Here is a 16406-nt window from a genome sequence, read left to right on the forward strand (position 1 = left end):
CATGACAACATTAGTGCCTTACCTATAGTATCTGGACTGCAGATAGGTAGAGCACACCGCTTTGGAGACGTGACTAGCAGAGCCGAAGTCAATGACCTTGACCCTGTAGGGTTGGCGGGCTGGGTCTACAAGCATGATGTTCTCAGGTTTCAAGTCAGCGTGGATCAGTCCGAGGCTCTTGAGCTTCATGAGGGCAGTGGCCACCTGCTGCAGGATGGGTCGGATGTACTTGAGCGGCAACGGGCTGAACTTGTTTTGCTTGAGGAAGTCGTACAGGTTCTGCTCCAACATCTCGAAGACCAGGCACGTGTGGTTCTTGTGCTGGAAGCACTCGTATGCTCGAACAAAGTTGTAGTCGTCCGCGCTCTCCGTGCTCAGCCGTGCCAGTATGCTCACCTCGATCTGGCCCTGCCGCGCATACGAAGGGTGGTTCTTGAGGATCTTGATGGCCACGATCTCGCTGGTGCCGCGTTTCCAGCACTTCACCACCTGCCCGAACGTCCCTCGACCCAGGAACTCCAGCACCTCATAGGTGTTGGTCATGGAGCAAAGCACCTCGTGCTGCAAGAGCTGGTAGTCACCCTCGCTGTTGGCGCCGCTGTTCTTGGACGTGGCTGTGGTGGAGGCGGTCGCAGTCGCGACGGTGGCCCCGCTCTGCGTGTTGTTCTGGATCATGGGTGCGGGCAGTTGCTGCTCCTCGACCACGTGCACGCTGCTTCCACTGCCGTTGTTGTTGTCCAGCTCCTCGCTTTTCCGCTTAAGCCCGCATCGCTGGTACGTGTCCAGCAGACTGACGGTGCTGCGGCGCGTCAGGTTGTGGCCTCCGCTGCCGCTTCCACTACTCCTGGTGCTGCCTAACAGTTGACCAGCCACCCCAGACGTGCTGCTAGCCGAGGCCACTACGATGTGCCCCGAGCCAACCGGGAAGAGGAGGGCCTGTTCGCAGGACAGGGAAGAGTTGGAGACCTGAAGACTGGTGACGTTGATGCCCACTGGGGCGACTGAGACACTCTGCTTGCTGTTCTGACTGTAGACCTTGCTGTGCGTGCCGTACCCTGTCATATCCCAGTTGCAACTTTGCTCCACCTTCAGTTTCTTCACGCTAAAGAAGGCACTTGACTGGAGAGTGTGAGGGGAGAAGACTTGCACTTGCGAGGCCATACCTGAGGAAGAGCGAGAGAGGGAATGTGAAACTTGGACTGAAACTCGAGTATACGCTTTAAATAAAAATCCTACAGGTCATGGCAGGCCAGTTTAATAGAGTCAGAGTCCAGATGCTAACTTATAAAATAGCCGCTGTACAAATACCTTGCACACTTTCTCTTTGATTGCTCAGCAGTGTTCAGACTTGAAACTAAAGCTGACGGAGTCAGCTTCGGGGCAACACCTGGACTGATTTCACCCTATATATTTATGAATATTTCTACATAAACTGAATCCATGTGGTGAGAAAAATATATGTATTTTGCATATGTGTATTATATGTGTATTATAACGTTCATGGCTTGACTGCTCCTGTTGCAAATCTAGCAAAATCTCTTTTTTGGAGTCTAACCTTGACAAATTTGTTGAAAAATGTTTCCAGAAGTTCCAGAAACCTCCTTTTGGGACCTCCTCAAATAGAAAAGTCACTTTCCTACTGTCCGCACAGTGCAAATCTGAATTGAACTGGCCCAAAATGCAATATTAATGCATGAACAGAAAATATTGATTCTTTACTGGCCCCCAAGGATTTCTGTAAAAACAATGAGCTATGTGAGGACCACCACGAAGGCAGAGTCCATGTCAAACCTAGGGCCATTTGCGTGAGTCTCAAGGAATGATTGCAATTTCCTAAAAGAAAAAAATGTAGCCCATGGATGCAACACATTGCAACGTTTACCTCAGGGAGATGCACATCACTTTTCCAGAGGCATTTGAAATAGAAAAATGCTTGAACCTGAAACATCTGAATAACATCTCAACATCAGATCCTCAAAACAAAACAACATAAGCAGAACTGAGCAGGAACTCTCTGTGCTTCAGCACAGACAACATTTCTCCAAGCAAACAACGGCCCAGAAATAGCCCTCACGAACGGCACTGTTTGTAGTGCCAAAATAATGATTACAGTACTGAGAGGATTACATGCAGAGCATGCTGTAATGCACTATTTACAGAATCTCCAAAGTGCCCTGAATTAGCGCACCAGGCTCCTTCAGCGTTTCTCGCCACACATGCATATCAGTTCACACCTAAACTGCTTCTGTAATGCATGATTCTTTTTATTGCATTCCTGTGGCAGAACATCTCAATTATGACAATCTGCCTATCTAAGATCCTTTGTGATCTCTAGGACACAAAAATATGCATGCAGTGTTTTAAAACCTTCAACGTGTTCTCACATTCTCTCTCAGTCCTGAGTGATTGACATGAAGAATTATGAGTGGATGCAATGAGAGGTGATTTATGTACTATTATATTAAATGTTATATAATATTTGGAATTAGTTCAACTGAAAAATGTCATTTTGAAACCTGTATTTTAAGTGGAAAATAAAAAGAAAATTAAGAAGAATCGACATGCAGCTTTTTTATATATAGTTCATTGTGAATATATCTTTCAAGCTCCAAAAGTGACAAAAAAGCACAATAAAAGTATCATAAAAGTAGATTTGTGAGCAATAATAAAGTATAGATTTTCAGCAAATAACCACTTAAAGGGACAGTTGCTACGACTAAAGTTGTGTCATTTACTCACTCATGTTGTTTCAAACATGTATAACTATTTCTGAAGATATTTTGAAGTGAATCTTTTGAAAAAATATCAATGGTGTCTCATGTTGTTTTGGACAAGGGTGAGTAAACAGTGACAGAATTTTCAGTTTTGGGTGAACTGTCTCTTTAAATTTAAAACTGTTCCCCACACAGAGATATCATATGGCTTCAGAAGACTCATATTAACTCCTTTTATGATGCTTTTTGACCTTTTTGGTACCACAGTGTTTACTATAAACTGTCATTGTAAAAACTTCTATGTTCCATGGAAAAAATAACAGCAAAAAGGTTTGGAATGACAAGAGGGAGAGCAACATTTCTCACTAATCGTCTAGCTTGACAGCACAACCAGAGCCTTCTAGAATAATCTCTATCCCTCTCCGCCTGAGGATGTTAAATATACAATGGATCTCCTTCGATGCTTTCCATACAAAATAAATCTCTATTTGAATAATTACTTTTTTTCCTTTGTGGTCTCATCTTACAAGCAGATAATGAATCTCATTTGGTTTGAGGAATTCCTTGATGCAACAAAATTCCCAAGACAGGAAACATACAGAGGAAGCTTTACATGAACAATTCATCATTGTTATGACTCCTGATAGTTACAGTTTCAAAATTACCTTCCTGCTTCTCCATTTTCTTTCACTCTCTTTCAAACTCTCTTTTCTCCTTCCACCTGTTACATTTGACTACACCACTAAATGATTTCAGTATTTATCTGGCTTTAGCTCTAAAGTCCAGGGATTCTTGGGCTTTAAAAGTTGATTGAGCATCTAAAGACGCTGACCATACAATCTATACTGCATATACACTGTATATCCAATAGCCTTGATACCATAAATCCCCTCTAATCTATATTACATATGCACTATTCATCATCTATAGCTTTAACCAAACCAACTTGCACTGCAGCTTCAATAATCTTTGCATTTAATATATCAAATATATTGAATATACCAAATATATAATCTATTCACCACAGAACCCATATAAAAAATGATATACAGTATATTAACTGAAAATAAATAGGACCTTTCTGGCAATTTGTTGATGGAGCAAGTAATGAGGAACATCCGCTATTGCTATTAGGAGCAAGGGCCCATGTTAATCCCATAAGCTACTAGGCCAGATGTCACTCCTTGGATTACGATTTTCTTTGCCAGGTCTTTACGCTAAAAATAATTTGTACGTGGTCAGTGGCTCTGTATATGTGAGTATGTGTGTTTGGCGGAGGTGGGGATGGAGTCTGGAAAGTAATAAATCTCCCGCGGCAACGGCTGATCAGATGAAACATCCCTGGAATTCTTTGCGTCAGACATGAGTGGTAATCTAGTCTCGCGGGCAGCTGACACGTTCAGATTACCACTGTGCAACAACTCTTCTATGTAACTCATCATGGCTCCATTATGTTTGTTTTTGGCATTTTAATGCAATCCGGTCTTATCGAGTACCTTAAAGTCTATGTCTCACCATGTTATGCTCTGAACACGTCACATGACAGGAACCAAACTGGACGTCTATGTCCTAACTTGACTTTGAGTTAGGGCTGTGTGCCATTCAGAAGTGAAGTGAGAATGGCTTTTAAGTTCACAATCAGTTTCTGCTTTTGAATTAAGGTTGCAAACAGTAACAGCAAAATTGCAATTTCAATGTAAAGACGTTAATTTAAAATGAACGGAAATTCATAGACATTCATCTGACTATAAAAGCTAAGTTTGTCAAGATAGACCTTGAATGTTGCCTTTACAAAGCCTTCTTTGAAAGTAGTTTCAAAGTAACCAGTAGTTTGAATAGAGCAAAAGAATAAAATGATAGATGGAACAAAAGAACGGTAAATCGCTATTATGATATCATGATTAAGACAGACATACAGACAGACAGACAGACAGATAAACAGATAGACAGATAGATGAAATGATAAAACGGTACATAACTAGTACGAATGAAAGAGATAGAATGATAGATGGAATGATAGATAGCATTATAGAACCATAGATTGAGTGATAGAAAGATAGATAGAATGGCAGATGGAACGACAGAACAATAGAATAGCTATAATAATAGATAGAATGAATAACGATAGATAGAATGACAGAATGAACAAACGATAGAATGACAGACAGATAGATAGAATGATAGATAGAACGATAGATAGATCAAATGACAGACAGATATAAAAACATTTGTTTGCATTTAGTTTATATATTTATATACAATAATTGAAAGGGAGCCAATTCTTCAGTTCTGAATTTTGCACAAAGCGGTTGTGAACAGAGACGTGTTGTTAACCAAACTCACTCTGTGGTAATTCAATTTAAAGAGAGTTCAAACTTGCAATCAAACAGTCTCTCTGCTGACCTCCCCCTGCACATCACTTCTTCTTTTGCTCTCCTTTCATCTCCTATCTTCAGACATTGTTTGTCTGTGTGTGTGTGTGTGTACTTTTCTGGTATAATTAATTGTACACTTATATTCACATTAGCAGAAACTTGTGAAAAACAATGTACATAAATTAAGATAAATAATCAGACAAAACATAAAGACAAACGAGTTCAGAAGCACATGGTGTTCTGAGTGGTTTTAGCATGTTTGCTATGCGGTTGCTAGGGTGTTATGGGTGGTTGCTAGGTGATTGCTTACTTGCCCAAGAGAAAAGTCATACCCCAAGTTATCTATTCTGTATTTTTTCATTAATTTTGTTCTTTTCATGGTCGTGTTTACAACTTAAAAATAAAATAAAGCTGAAATAATATATAAATAATATGCTAAACACATACGCTTAAAAAACTTAGAAAATTAAACTTTGAAATAAACAAATAAAAGTTGAAGTATTAAAAGTGCTAAATATAATAATAATAATAATATGCATGCATGTATAAAAATAGATATACACACACAAAGTAATAAAAATGAAAAGCACATAAAAAAATGACTAAAACTGAAAATAAAACAAAAAAGCTCATTCAAAATATGAATAAATACTATTATATATAGGTAATACTAAAGTAATACACCCTGCAAAAATCATAATTCCATCTATCACTAATATTCTACTTTTTAACAATTTCTCTAATTTTAAAATATTTTTAAAATATAAAATATTTGGATATTAGTAAATAAGGATTTTTCAAATTATTATTAATTTACATTATTAATTTAAATTAAGAAGTATTAACCATTAATGTATTAATTTCAGTATTAATTTGAACATGAAATTAATAAGTATAATTAACCAATAATTTGAATATGAATACATTTAAGTAATTATTTGTTGATTTAAAAATAAATAAATATGAATAAAATATTGATTTTAAATTATATCGGTATCATACTAAAATAAAATGAATAAATACAAATATCTATTTACTCCCAAATCTAACTAGCATCCACTCCCTTCTCTCTCTCAGTCTCGTCTAATGAAACCCAGTAGCTCCATGGAAAGTGAGAGCAGGAAACCTCTGGCTATTGTCTCTATTCATGACACGGTGTATCTCTCACCTCCAGAGCAGAGCAGGGCCAGTGCACTTCAGAGACCTCTGAGAGGCTGGGAGCACACATTTCGTGCAGTGTGTGAAGATAGGAAGAGTGCCAGCAGGAAACGCGACACGCGGCTCACAGGAGCATTTCTTAGGCTGTTTATTTCTCGGCCTGGATGTGTTCGCTGGTTTGCATGTGGAGCTCACTGGTTTTGCTCATCTCCTCAAACCACGAGACCTCCAGCGAGAGAGAGAGACGCTCACACAAACAGCAGATGCTGCAGGATATTGACCACCCAGTCCTCATTTAGCGATCACATCCAAACCTATTTATGGAATGTAACAGCTAGATGCACACGAGCACAACATAAAGCACTACCACTTAGCGCTAATGTTTGACTAGATGAGTGCTATTACGGAGTTCGTGAATCACATGCATATGTGCATGCGAACGCAAGCTGCTCGCTTACACCTGGCACAAACCTGCCCCATTTGGAAACAAAATCACAATTCTGATCTCTAAAAGATAGCATTGAGACTAAACTGAGTGTAAACTGACTATTTGCTATGTCTTATGCATCTGAGATTTTTGTGAAATGGGTCTCCCGTAGATTTTCAGAAGAGATCTATGGAAGCCTGTTTCCACCACGAAACAAAACAAAAAAAGGTCATTGCTACTCATTTTTTAGTTAGAATTACAAGTTGTAAACTCAGGATTTTGACTCTCACAATTCTGATTTTACATTCTGAGATTACATGCCATTCTGAGTTTAAATCTCGCAATTCTGCCTTTTTTCCCTCACAATTCTGAGGAAAAAAGTCTGAATTGCGAGATATAGTCTCAGTATTCTTTATTTCTCACAATTATAAGTTTACATATTGCAAATCTTAGTTTAAATATCGCAATTCTAACATTGTCACAATTCCGAGAAAAGTGTCTGAATACCAAAATATTTTGAGTATCACAATTCCAATTTTACATCTTGCAATTCTGAGTTTAAATATCACAATTCTGAGGGGGAAAAGCCTGCATTGTGAGATATAGTCTCAGTATTCTTTCTTTCTCACAATTCTAAGTTTCCATCCCGCAAATCTTACATTAGTTTAAATATCACAATTCTAAAAAAAAAAAATTAAATTCTTTTAAATTTTGAGAAAAAAGTTTGAATTGCAAAACATTTAGACTTTCTCGCATTCCAGAGATTTTATCTCTCAAATCCAACTTTTTTCCCAGAAGTGTGCAATTCTGCCACAGAATGAAAATAAAAAAGGCAATTGCAACTTTTTATCTGACAATTTTTACTTTTTTTTTTTAACTCAGAAATGTAAATGTAACTCAGAATTCTGACTTATATTTCTCACAGTTTTGAGAAAAAAAGTCAGAATTGTGAGATATAAACTTGGAATTGTGAGATAAAAAGTCAGAATTCTGAGAGGAACTCACAATTGCATTTAGATTTTATCCCATGGCAGACACAACAAGCTTCCATACAGATCTCAACATCTCAAACTGTGCACATATTTTCCAAGATACCAACAATTTCAATCAAAAATCTGAAATTTCCATAATTTCATATATTTCTAAGTAAAATCTTAATTTTATAGTGCTACTCTATACTCTTACTGTAGGTTTTCTAAAAAAATTCAGGAGAAACATCTGAAACCTCCAGCAGGAATCTTGAGCTCTGAAAGAGTAACCTGCTCTGAGCAATAAAACGCCCCTTCTGGGTGAAATGGATATGGATGGCACAGAATGAAGCGGAAACATGGACGCACACGTGCAAAGTTCACCCTAATGTGACCCATTAGTGGGGTGTTTGTGTGATATTCAGTGAGGTGTTAGTTGAGCAGGGCAGACAGCAGCTAAAGCCATTGACATGTGTTCTGATGAAGACAAACAAACATCACACACTGTCACACACAGGCTTTGTGACCTCTCCAACCAGCCTGTTAGTGACTGCTTATCAAGGCTGTGTGTGAGAATAGAGGAAGCCATATGTTTAGAAGGGGCTATAGATGACAAATGGAAAGAGCATCATGTGAGTGCGCAAGATAACTGCGTTTACCAAGTGTCTTCAGAGAAACCTGAAATGAACCTTCATTATTTCTTTGCATAGTTCTCTCAAAGCAACAAGTTTAATATTTAGATTTTAATAAAAAAAAATCTAATGAAAATGATAAAATAATAAATTAAAATACTAAGTAAAACAAAATATAACAGCTAGAAAAATATAATCAATAAAATTATAAATAAATATAAATAATACATTTTAATAATAAATATTAAATCAAATAAAATACTACTACTAACAACATCAGTAAAACATAACCTTTAGTAAAAATATCATAAAAAAAGATATAAACAGAATAATAAATAAAAAGCAATGCTACATTAATACTACTATTTCCAATAATAATACAAATAAATAGTCAGTTTCAACAGTAAGTAGAAAAATAACAAAAATCAACAATAAACTTATACTACTTCCAGTCAGTGACACATAACAGTTTGTAATATTATAAATAAATAATAAATAAATAACCAATAACCAATTTAAATAGTACTACTACTATTAATACTAATAATAATACATATCAAAAAGTAAAATAAATAAATAAAATTATAATATATAATAAATAGTCAAATACTACTGCTACTAAGAATAGTAATACATATAAAAATTATTAAAAGTAATAAAAACATAAAAATGTAAACTAAAATTAATATTTATATATATATATAAAAAAAAAAATCAGTAATGTATAATAAATACAATAAAAATAAAATAATAAAATAATCAATACTAAAAAATAATATTACTACTACCATAATAATAAGGACTCCCCCGCAATATTATTAGCAACAGAACAGGCTTAAAATAATGCCCTTTTTGAAGTGTAGAAGGGAGCTCACAGTAGCCACTTTAATGCTTCAGCACCAGCTGACTAAATCTGACTCCACTTCGAGAGCATTAAAACGTAGACGACGGCTGTTTAAGGACAAACACCCGATAAGAAGCAACTTGCACAGCCCTATTATCAGACTATTACAGTAACACAACATCGATACACTCCTGCAGCCTCCCACTAGCATTCGCCAGCCCCACTAATAAAACAGTGACAAGAAAAATGTATAATGCTTTAATTATGTTAATGTTAATAATGTAGTTTGTGTAAACAGCATGCTTGCTTTTTTATTTCAGATGTGAGAATAACAGTGCAAAAGAACCTGTTGCAAAGAGAGCCAAAGCAAATAAGCAGCCCACTTGGTCATGGAAACCAGAGACTGACGTTGACATGTTCCACAGGCTCTGAGATTTCTGCCCCGCACAAGAGCCTGGACCACAGCTAAGACCATGTGATGCACACACTCCCAAAATGATGTGATAGTTATATATATTCTAAATAAACTACAAACAAAAAAATAGATACATTTCTTTTTCCTCATTATTTCTTGTAGCAATTCCCTCTCAGTCACTCACCTGACAGCTCATTATGCAGCTCATTATGCAGGCCTTTGTCTTCTCAGGTGTGAATCACTCATTATACATGACCATTCACGCCCCCTCGCATATTCCTTTTCTACACAAAAAGTGTCTTAGAAAATTTAAATCAATATATTGTTTTCTGTGAGTGAGTAAACAAGATGATTTTCACATCATTCTGATGAAAAAATTCTAGACTTCAAGATCTGTTCTCAATAGTCCTGTGAACAAATGTTCTGTATGTGTTTTATGGCCTTATTTCAGTGACTTTAAAATTTTAGTTTTTCACTAAGCACGCATAAACGTTGTTTTCTCAAAAACACAATCACATACATACATGCTGCTCACATATTATTGTAGCCCAGTTTGTGCTGATTATGGTGCTACTAAACTTAGTCATTAAAATGTTTATTAGCAACTGAAAAAAAGCACAAATGTCAGGACATGTCAAAACTTCTCCAGGGCCCAAAACACCCTCAGACCCCAGAGGGTTAAAGGTTTGGTTTATTTTATTTGACACTCTTGATTGGAATCTCTGAGGTACAATAACAAACCAGGAGTTATTTCGTCATCTGTCGTGGTGTGTATGTGTGCCGGGGTTCTTGCGAAAGTATGTTTTGCAGGTTTTTGCTGCACTGTTGGCACTTCAAAAGAACAAGACCTGAGCAACATGCCAGAGTCTAACCACAAAGCCAAGCCAGGCACAGATGAAACAAGATTCACACACTGAGAGCAGACAACACACACACACACACACACGCACACGCAGAGAACATCCTGCAGTTGTGGCGCTCAAAGCACGGATAAATGTGGCGCCCCAGTGACTAAAGAGATTCTCTACCCTGACAAAACAACTGTTCTTAACCACAAAACAAGTTAAAAGCGGCCTCAAAATTAACAAAAGGAGCTCATTTTGAATTCAAGTGTTATCAAAGTGAATATAGCATTGTGTGCTCCTTAAAGAGAAAGCAGCGGTTCATGAAAGCATTTGCTCTTTTGTGTTATTTCAACACTGTGGGATTTTCTGGAATTCTGAACATCTGTCATTCGCTGGTTCAGTTTGTGTTTTCCGTCAAGTATAATCTTTACACAAATGACGGTTCTGGAGAATACCAGAGATAAACAGACACGACTAATAAGCTAAAGTCCTCACAGGCCAGCTCTTCAGGATACATTATGACTGGTTCTTCCTGCAAATACATCACAGTCCGGGGAGAAAGTGTGTGTGTGTGTGTGTGTGTGTGTGTGGTCGACCTTTATAACCCTACGGCGCAAACTTGTATGGAATGATGGGAAGAACTAAGGGAACATATCATGGAAAACAGGATTACATAACAACAAAATACATTCTCCTGTCCACTCTGACTAAATACTCAAAACAATTCATTCAGAGTCATATTCAAGTATCATGTTAATCCATGTTTACTTAACAACGCCAATTCAGTATTTAGTCTTATTGAACTATGTTGGTACATTGACGTTAGACAATCATAATGGAGGTTATTTACATAGAGAAGTCTTAAAGGTACAGTAGAAAAAGAGCCTGTTTAATCTTAATGCTCATAGAGAAGGAAAATAGTCACGTAAAACTAAATTACACACACAAAAAATGATTTTTCGAAGCTGTACTGTAAATAAAAGTAAGTTTCACAAAAATTATACTATCAGTTTTTCTACTTTGAAATGTAATGTTTGATTCAATGCGTTACTTTAATTTCTTTGTAATTGTTTGTCAAATTTATTAATCATTTCTATGTGAAAATGGTTTCTACACCAATTATTTTTTCAGTGTATGACTGTTTTTGATACAAAAAAAGACTAACATGATAAGGGGGGAAAATTAATGAATAATTGTACAAAAGTGTAGAATATGATCCCTTTAAAGGGATAGTTCACCCAAAAATTAAAAATCTTCATTTACTCTCCCTCATGTTGTTCCAAACCTGTATGTGTTACTTTCTTTCTGTTGAACACAAAAGAAGGTTTTTGAAGAATGTCGGTAACCAAACATTTGTTGGTAGCCACTGACTTCCATAGAAGTAAATGACTACCGGCAACTGTTTGGCAACCAACATTCTTGAGAATATCTTCTTTTGTGTTCAACAGAAGAAAGAAAGAAAGAAAGAAAGAAAGAAAGAAAGAAAGAAGAAATAAATTCATACAGCATCTTTTTTGAAGGGAAGCGATTGTCTTCAGAAAAGTTTTGATGTAATTTTCATTTAATCTTTCCTATTATGCCTGATAAAGTAGCGTTCATGTGCCCAGCGCTGCTTTGATTACAGCCGTTACCGGGGAAACCGCTGTTTCTGCCGCTCTTGAAGCGCCTCCTGCTGGCAGAGAGTGAATTTGCACTTACTGCCGTTTTATATTTACATTATATACATATATATTTCCCCCAGGGGAAGTGCTGCCACACATAGAGTGTACTGTAAGTCTGTGGGAAACACTGTACAGGTTCTGAACAACATGAGAGCAAATTATGAAAAAATATATATTTTCTGGGTGAACTATCCCTTTAAGTCAACATGAAATCAAAATTATTTACATTCCTGGTCTTAATATTAACTATTCACAGGTGCATGGGGGGTGGGGGGTTGATACCGTGTGGTATTTTTCATCTTTCCTTTTCAACTGACATGAAGCCTTTTTACAAAGGTACCAAGTTATGTTTTAAACCCCATCATTCAAATCACATTACAGACACACAATCCAATCAATTCCTGATGAATAACGTCAAGTCCTATTCTACATCTTTTTTCATTCATCATACATCACATTACAGGAGTTAAATGGTTTGTGAACACAGTTTCATGTTGACTTTGAGTCACAAATGATGTTCTGTAGACCAGCGGTGCTGAGAGCTCCATAAACAAAGCCTGGAGTCCTGCCAGCCACTGACGGTAGTGATAAGTGAACAACATATACAACATATTAATACCTCGGCAAAAGCCATAAACTATGAGTAATCTGATTACTGAATGGGCTGACATTTTCTGGGGAGGCAAGAATGGAATTACAGGCTTGGACAGAACAAAAGAACAAAACAGGAACACGTACACACACACAGAGAGTGCACAACAATAAGTTTAAAAATAATGTCATCCGTGACTCCATCAGAGTCGGGCTAGGCCAATTAATTGGTTTTGGCTATAAAATGATAAATGAGTTTATGCATGGGCTATCATTTTTTATTCCCTTTATGACCTTTATATGAAGACAAATTAAATGATAAAAGCTAAAGAATGGCTTTTGCATGTTGTTCTTTAATTACCTTCAAAAGAGCTGAATAAATACACATACATATGGGTGATTCTTCAGGGGAACTATTTTTGGTCCTGCAAATGTATTTATTTATAAATTTTTTAAAGCAGTCATTCCAGTTGAGATATCATAATAGATAAATCATAATAAAATTATTTTATTTATTGTGTCTCTTAATAACTTCTGGGCTTTTCCTCAACTTCTCTGCTTTATTAATCAATCGTTTTAAAAAGTATTCAAATCAGTAAAATTCATTGCTGCACCAAAAATTCAATGATTGTGAAATGGCATTATTATTTTTGTTTTTTTTACAAAGTGTAAATCTATTAAGTAGTCACCCATGAGGAATCACCATTGATAAGGGTCATGACCTGGAGAAGAAAGCTTCTAGATTCTAGATCTGTTTAAAGAACCAGGATGTTTAGGATATTACTGTCATGTGACTCAAATCCTAAAGAGTCAAATCCAGACAACAACATGCTCTGCCTAAAAACTAAGAACTTAAAATGAGAAAACCCCTAAAATATCAAATCCTTAGTCGATTAAAACCAGTCACTAACTAAGTGGTTTGAAGAATGGATGGATGGAAAGCTTTTAAAATGTAAATGTTATGTTCCTTAAGACCAATCAGTTGACTAGAAAACCCACATTTCATTGGAGAAAATATACTGTATAAAGAATACAAAATTACACAAACACCCAAGACAGAACACACAGTAATGTTTGTGTCATATCTTCCTTGTGTGGCTCTTTGCGTACATTATATGGGAGGCCCCGTACTAGTGCTGTGGAATCCATTACGCTAATAGGTATATCTATGACGGCTCTGTCATTTGTTTCATGCTTGGGCAAACACATGGAGACGTAACCTTCTGAGATCCTCAGACACATTAACAAACACACATTAAAATATATCTGAGCACGGGCGTCTCTCAGGATCAGATCATACTGAAGTGCTAAGGAACCAGTCAGACCCGATCAGCCTTCCTGGCAGCCAATGGCGAGCTGTTTCCAAAACATGTTTGTTTTTGAGAGCTGGCTGGCTGGAGGAGAGCAGGGCTGTAGAAGAGGAGCAGCACTGACACCAGTGAAGGTCTGACAAACATATACACACACACACACACACACACACACTGTCCATGTGTCTGATTGCGATAAGCATTCAACCCACCCGTTCCCTGCTTTCTCTTCAGCATGAGACTATTGTGTGCGTGTGTGTGCGTACGTAGGTATCCTCCCCTCTCAAATGCAACAGAGTTCAGGCACATGGCCTTAGCAATGTCAGCCACATGAGACATTTCAGGCCACAGCGCCAAACTGCCCCTCAGACAAACACGCACCTTAAAGGGACAGTTCAGCCCAAAATGAACATTCTGTCATTTAATCACTCTCATGTCATTCCAAACATGTGACTTTTATTCCTTGTGCAGCACACAAAAGGAGCAGATGTTTAACAGAATGTTCATGCTGATTGTTTTTCATGTAATAAAATACTAATAAGCTGATAACAGTGTTGTTATTGCTAACTAAAACTATTAACATTGATTTTGTAAATACTATAGTATATAATATTAATATATAAATAATATTAAAATAACATTGAGTGTTACAGGATGAACAAGATAATCTAAATGTATAAATAAGGGAAATGAGCATGCACTATTTAACAAAATATTTACAATACATTTTAATATTTCTAATACCAGCTGATAACTGATATGGTACCAATATATCGGGCAAAAACATCATTTATGAATTATTAATTAACATATCTTAATATATATATATATATATATATATATATATATGAAGAGTTTATTTGCAAAAACAGCTAACTCGGTTTAAAAAAATGTTCAAAAGTCATGTTTTTCATCCAATTAAAACTTATATATATATATATATATTTATATATATAAAACAAGATCTTATTTAGCTCATTCTTGGCTTGTCTTTTTTTTTTTTTTTTTTTCAAGGCTGAATTGAAATAAAGGGTGCTCTGGCCCCTTAACATGACAGGAACTCTGTTATATACACACACCACAACATGTGACTCACATTCCTACTGAAAGTAGAAAGGGGACGTATATATTATTGACAGGACTTGTCTTGTCTCCGAGCCGAGTTCGAGGTTACAACGTCCCTGCAGCACCGTCCCAAAGGGATTCACAGATTGAGACATTCTGCTGTTGTACTCCTCAAAGAGAGAAGCCTCTAATCAGTCAGCCAGCCCGTGACACCAAAGGCAACACGGACTTTCAAGACACATGAAAGAGGGTGTCCAGCCTAAAATAAACAGGATCCAGAGCCCACGAGGGAACGAGTCCCAGTGTTGACACTCAGTATCCACCCAGTTGTATCAGCTTCCATCCATCTCAACCTGTTCTCCCTCATGCTCTTGCTATGTCGTGTTCACAGTCATAAAGTTTGCACGGTAAAAACAACAATCCCAGAAATGGCAAAGGCCATGCTTTCATAGCAAAAGGTCGGCATTTGGCCTTTCTTGGAGACGGAGCGAGGAAGGAGACCGAGATTTTCTGGGCTCCGGGAGCGTCGAGCTGCCCTGAAGAGGGGAGGGAAGGCCCCCATGTGAAAGAGGGGAGGTCTCTCACACACGAAGGTTACAGCCTACGCACAACTACACCCTACCAACAACCCACCAGCACCCTTTCAATTATTAACCTCCAAGAAAATGGCCCTGCAAGACGCACCCCAGCAGAGGAGAGGATGGCGGATACAGCATATATCATCAGCCTCCCTTTCGCTCGCTGCCGTTCTCTGGAGTTTGTGTTGAACGATAGGTCAGCTCAGAGAGAGCATATACAGTGAAATCCATAGCCTACGTCACACACCAGTGGCCCAAAGCACATCTTCTACAGTACATCTAACAAAATTACTGAGTTATATGATTACGTCAATACATCTGTATTATAATTAAACAATTTTAACAAATAATAACATACATTAAAGGGTTAGTTCACCCAAAAATGAAAATTAGGCTGTGTTTTACTCACCCCAGAGGCATCCTAGGTGTATATGACTTTCTTCTTTCAGACGAATCCAGTCGGAGTTATATTAAAAATTGTCTTTGATCTTTCAAGCTGTTTAATGCCACTCAGCGGGTGTTGCATTGCTTCAGTCCAAAAGAAATTAAATAAAAATCGCCCATCCATAAAAAAAAGTGTCTCACACGGCTCTGGGGGGTGGTGATCAAAGGCCTTCTGTAGCCAATCGATGCGTTTTTGTAAGAAAAATATCCATATTCAAAATGTAATAATCACTTTAATATAGCTTGCGCCAACCGTTGTACACAGAAGCAGTTCCGGGATCATGACGTATGAGGTCAGCGTTGCGCATGCGCCGGTGAGTCTCATGAAAACCAACGTTTGTTAGCAGGATCAAAGGAAGCAAAGTTTCCTTACTTTAGC

The 16406-nt window shown here is 37.3% G+C and overlaps 1 protein-coding gene across 2 annotated transcripts in view; it reads right to left on the reverse strand.

Moving 5' to 3' along the window:
• LOC107568633 (homeodomain-interacting protein kinase 2-like) overlaps window positions 1-16406 on the reverse strand; it is a 113917-nt gene that overhangs the window by 82445 nt on the left and 15066 nt on the right. For both annotated transcript variants that reach the window (XM_016254606.1, XM_016254604.1), the window contains exon 2: window positions 23-1163. In XM_016254606.1, the coding sequence (XP_016110092.1) occupies window positions 23-1163 (1141 nt within the window). The remainder of the gene's footprint in view (window positions 1-22; window positions 1164-16406) is intronic.

This window comes from Sinocyclocheilus grahami, unplaced genomic scaffold (genome assembly GCF_001515645.1).
Source record: "Sinocyclocheilus grahami isolate Dianchi unplaced genomic scaffold, SAMN03320097.WGS_v1.1 scaffold1265.1, whole genome shotgun sequence".
In the NCBI taxonomy this organism is placed as follows: Eukaryota; Metazoa; Chordata; class Actinopteri; order Cypriniformes; family Cyprinidae; genus Sinocyclocheilus; species Sinocyclocheilus grahami.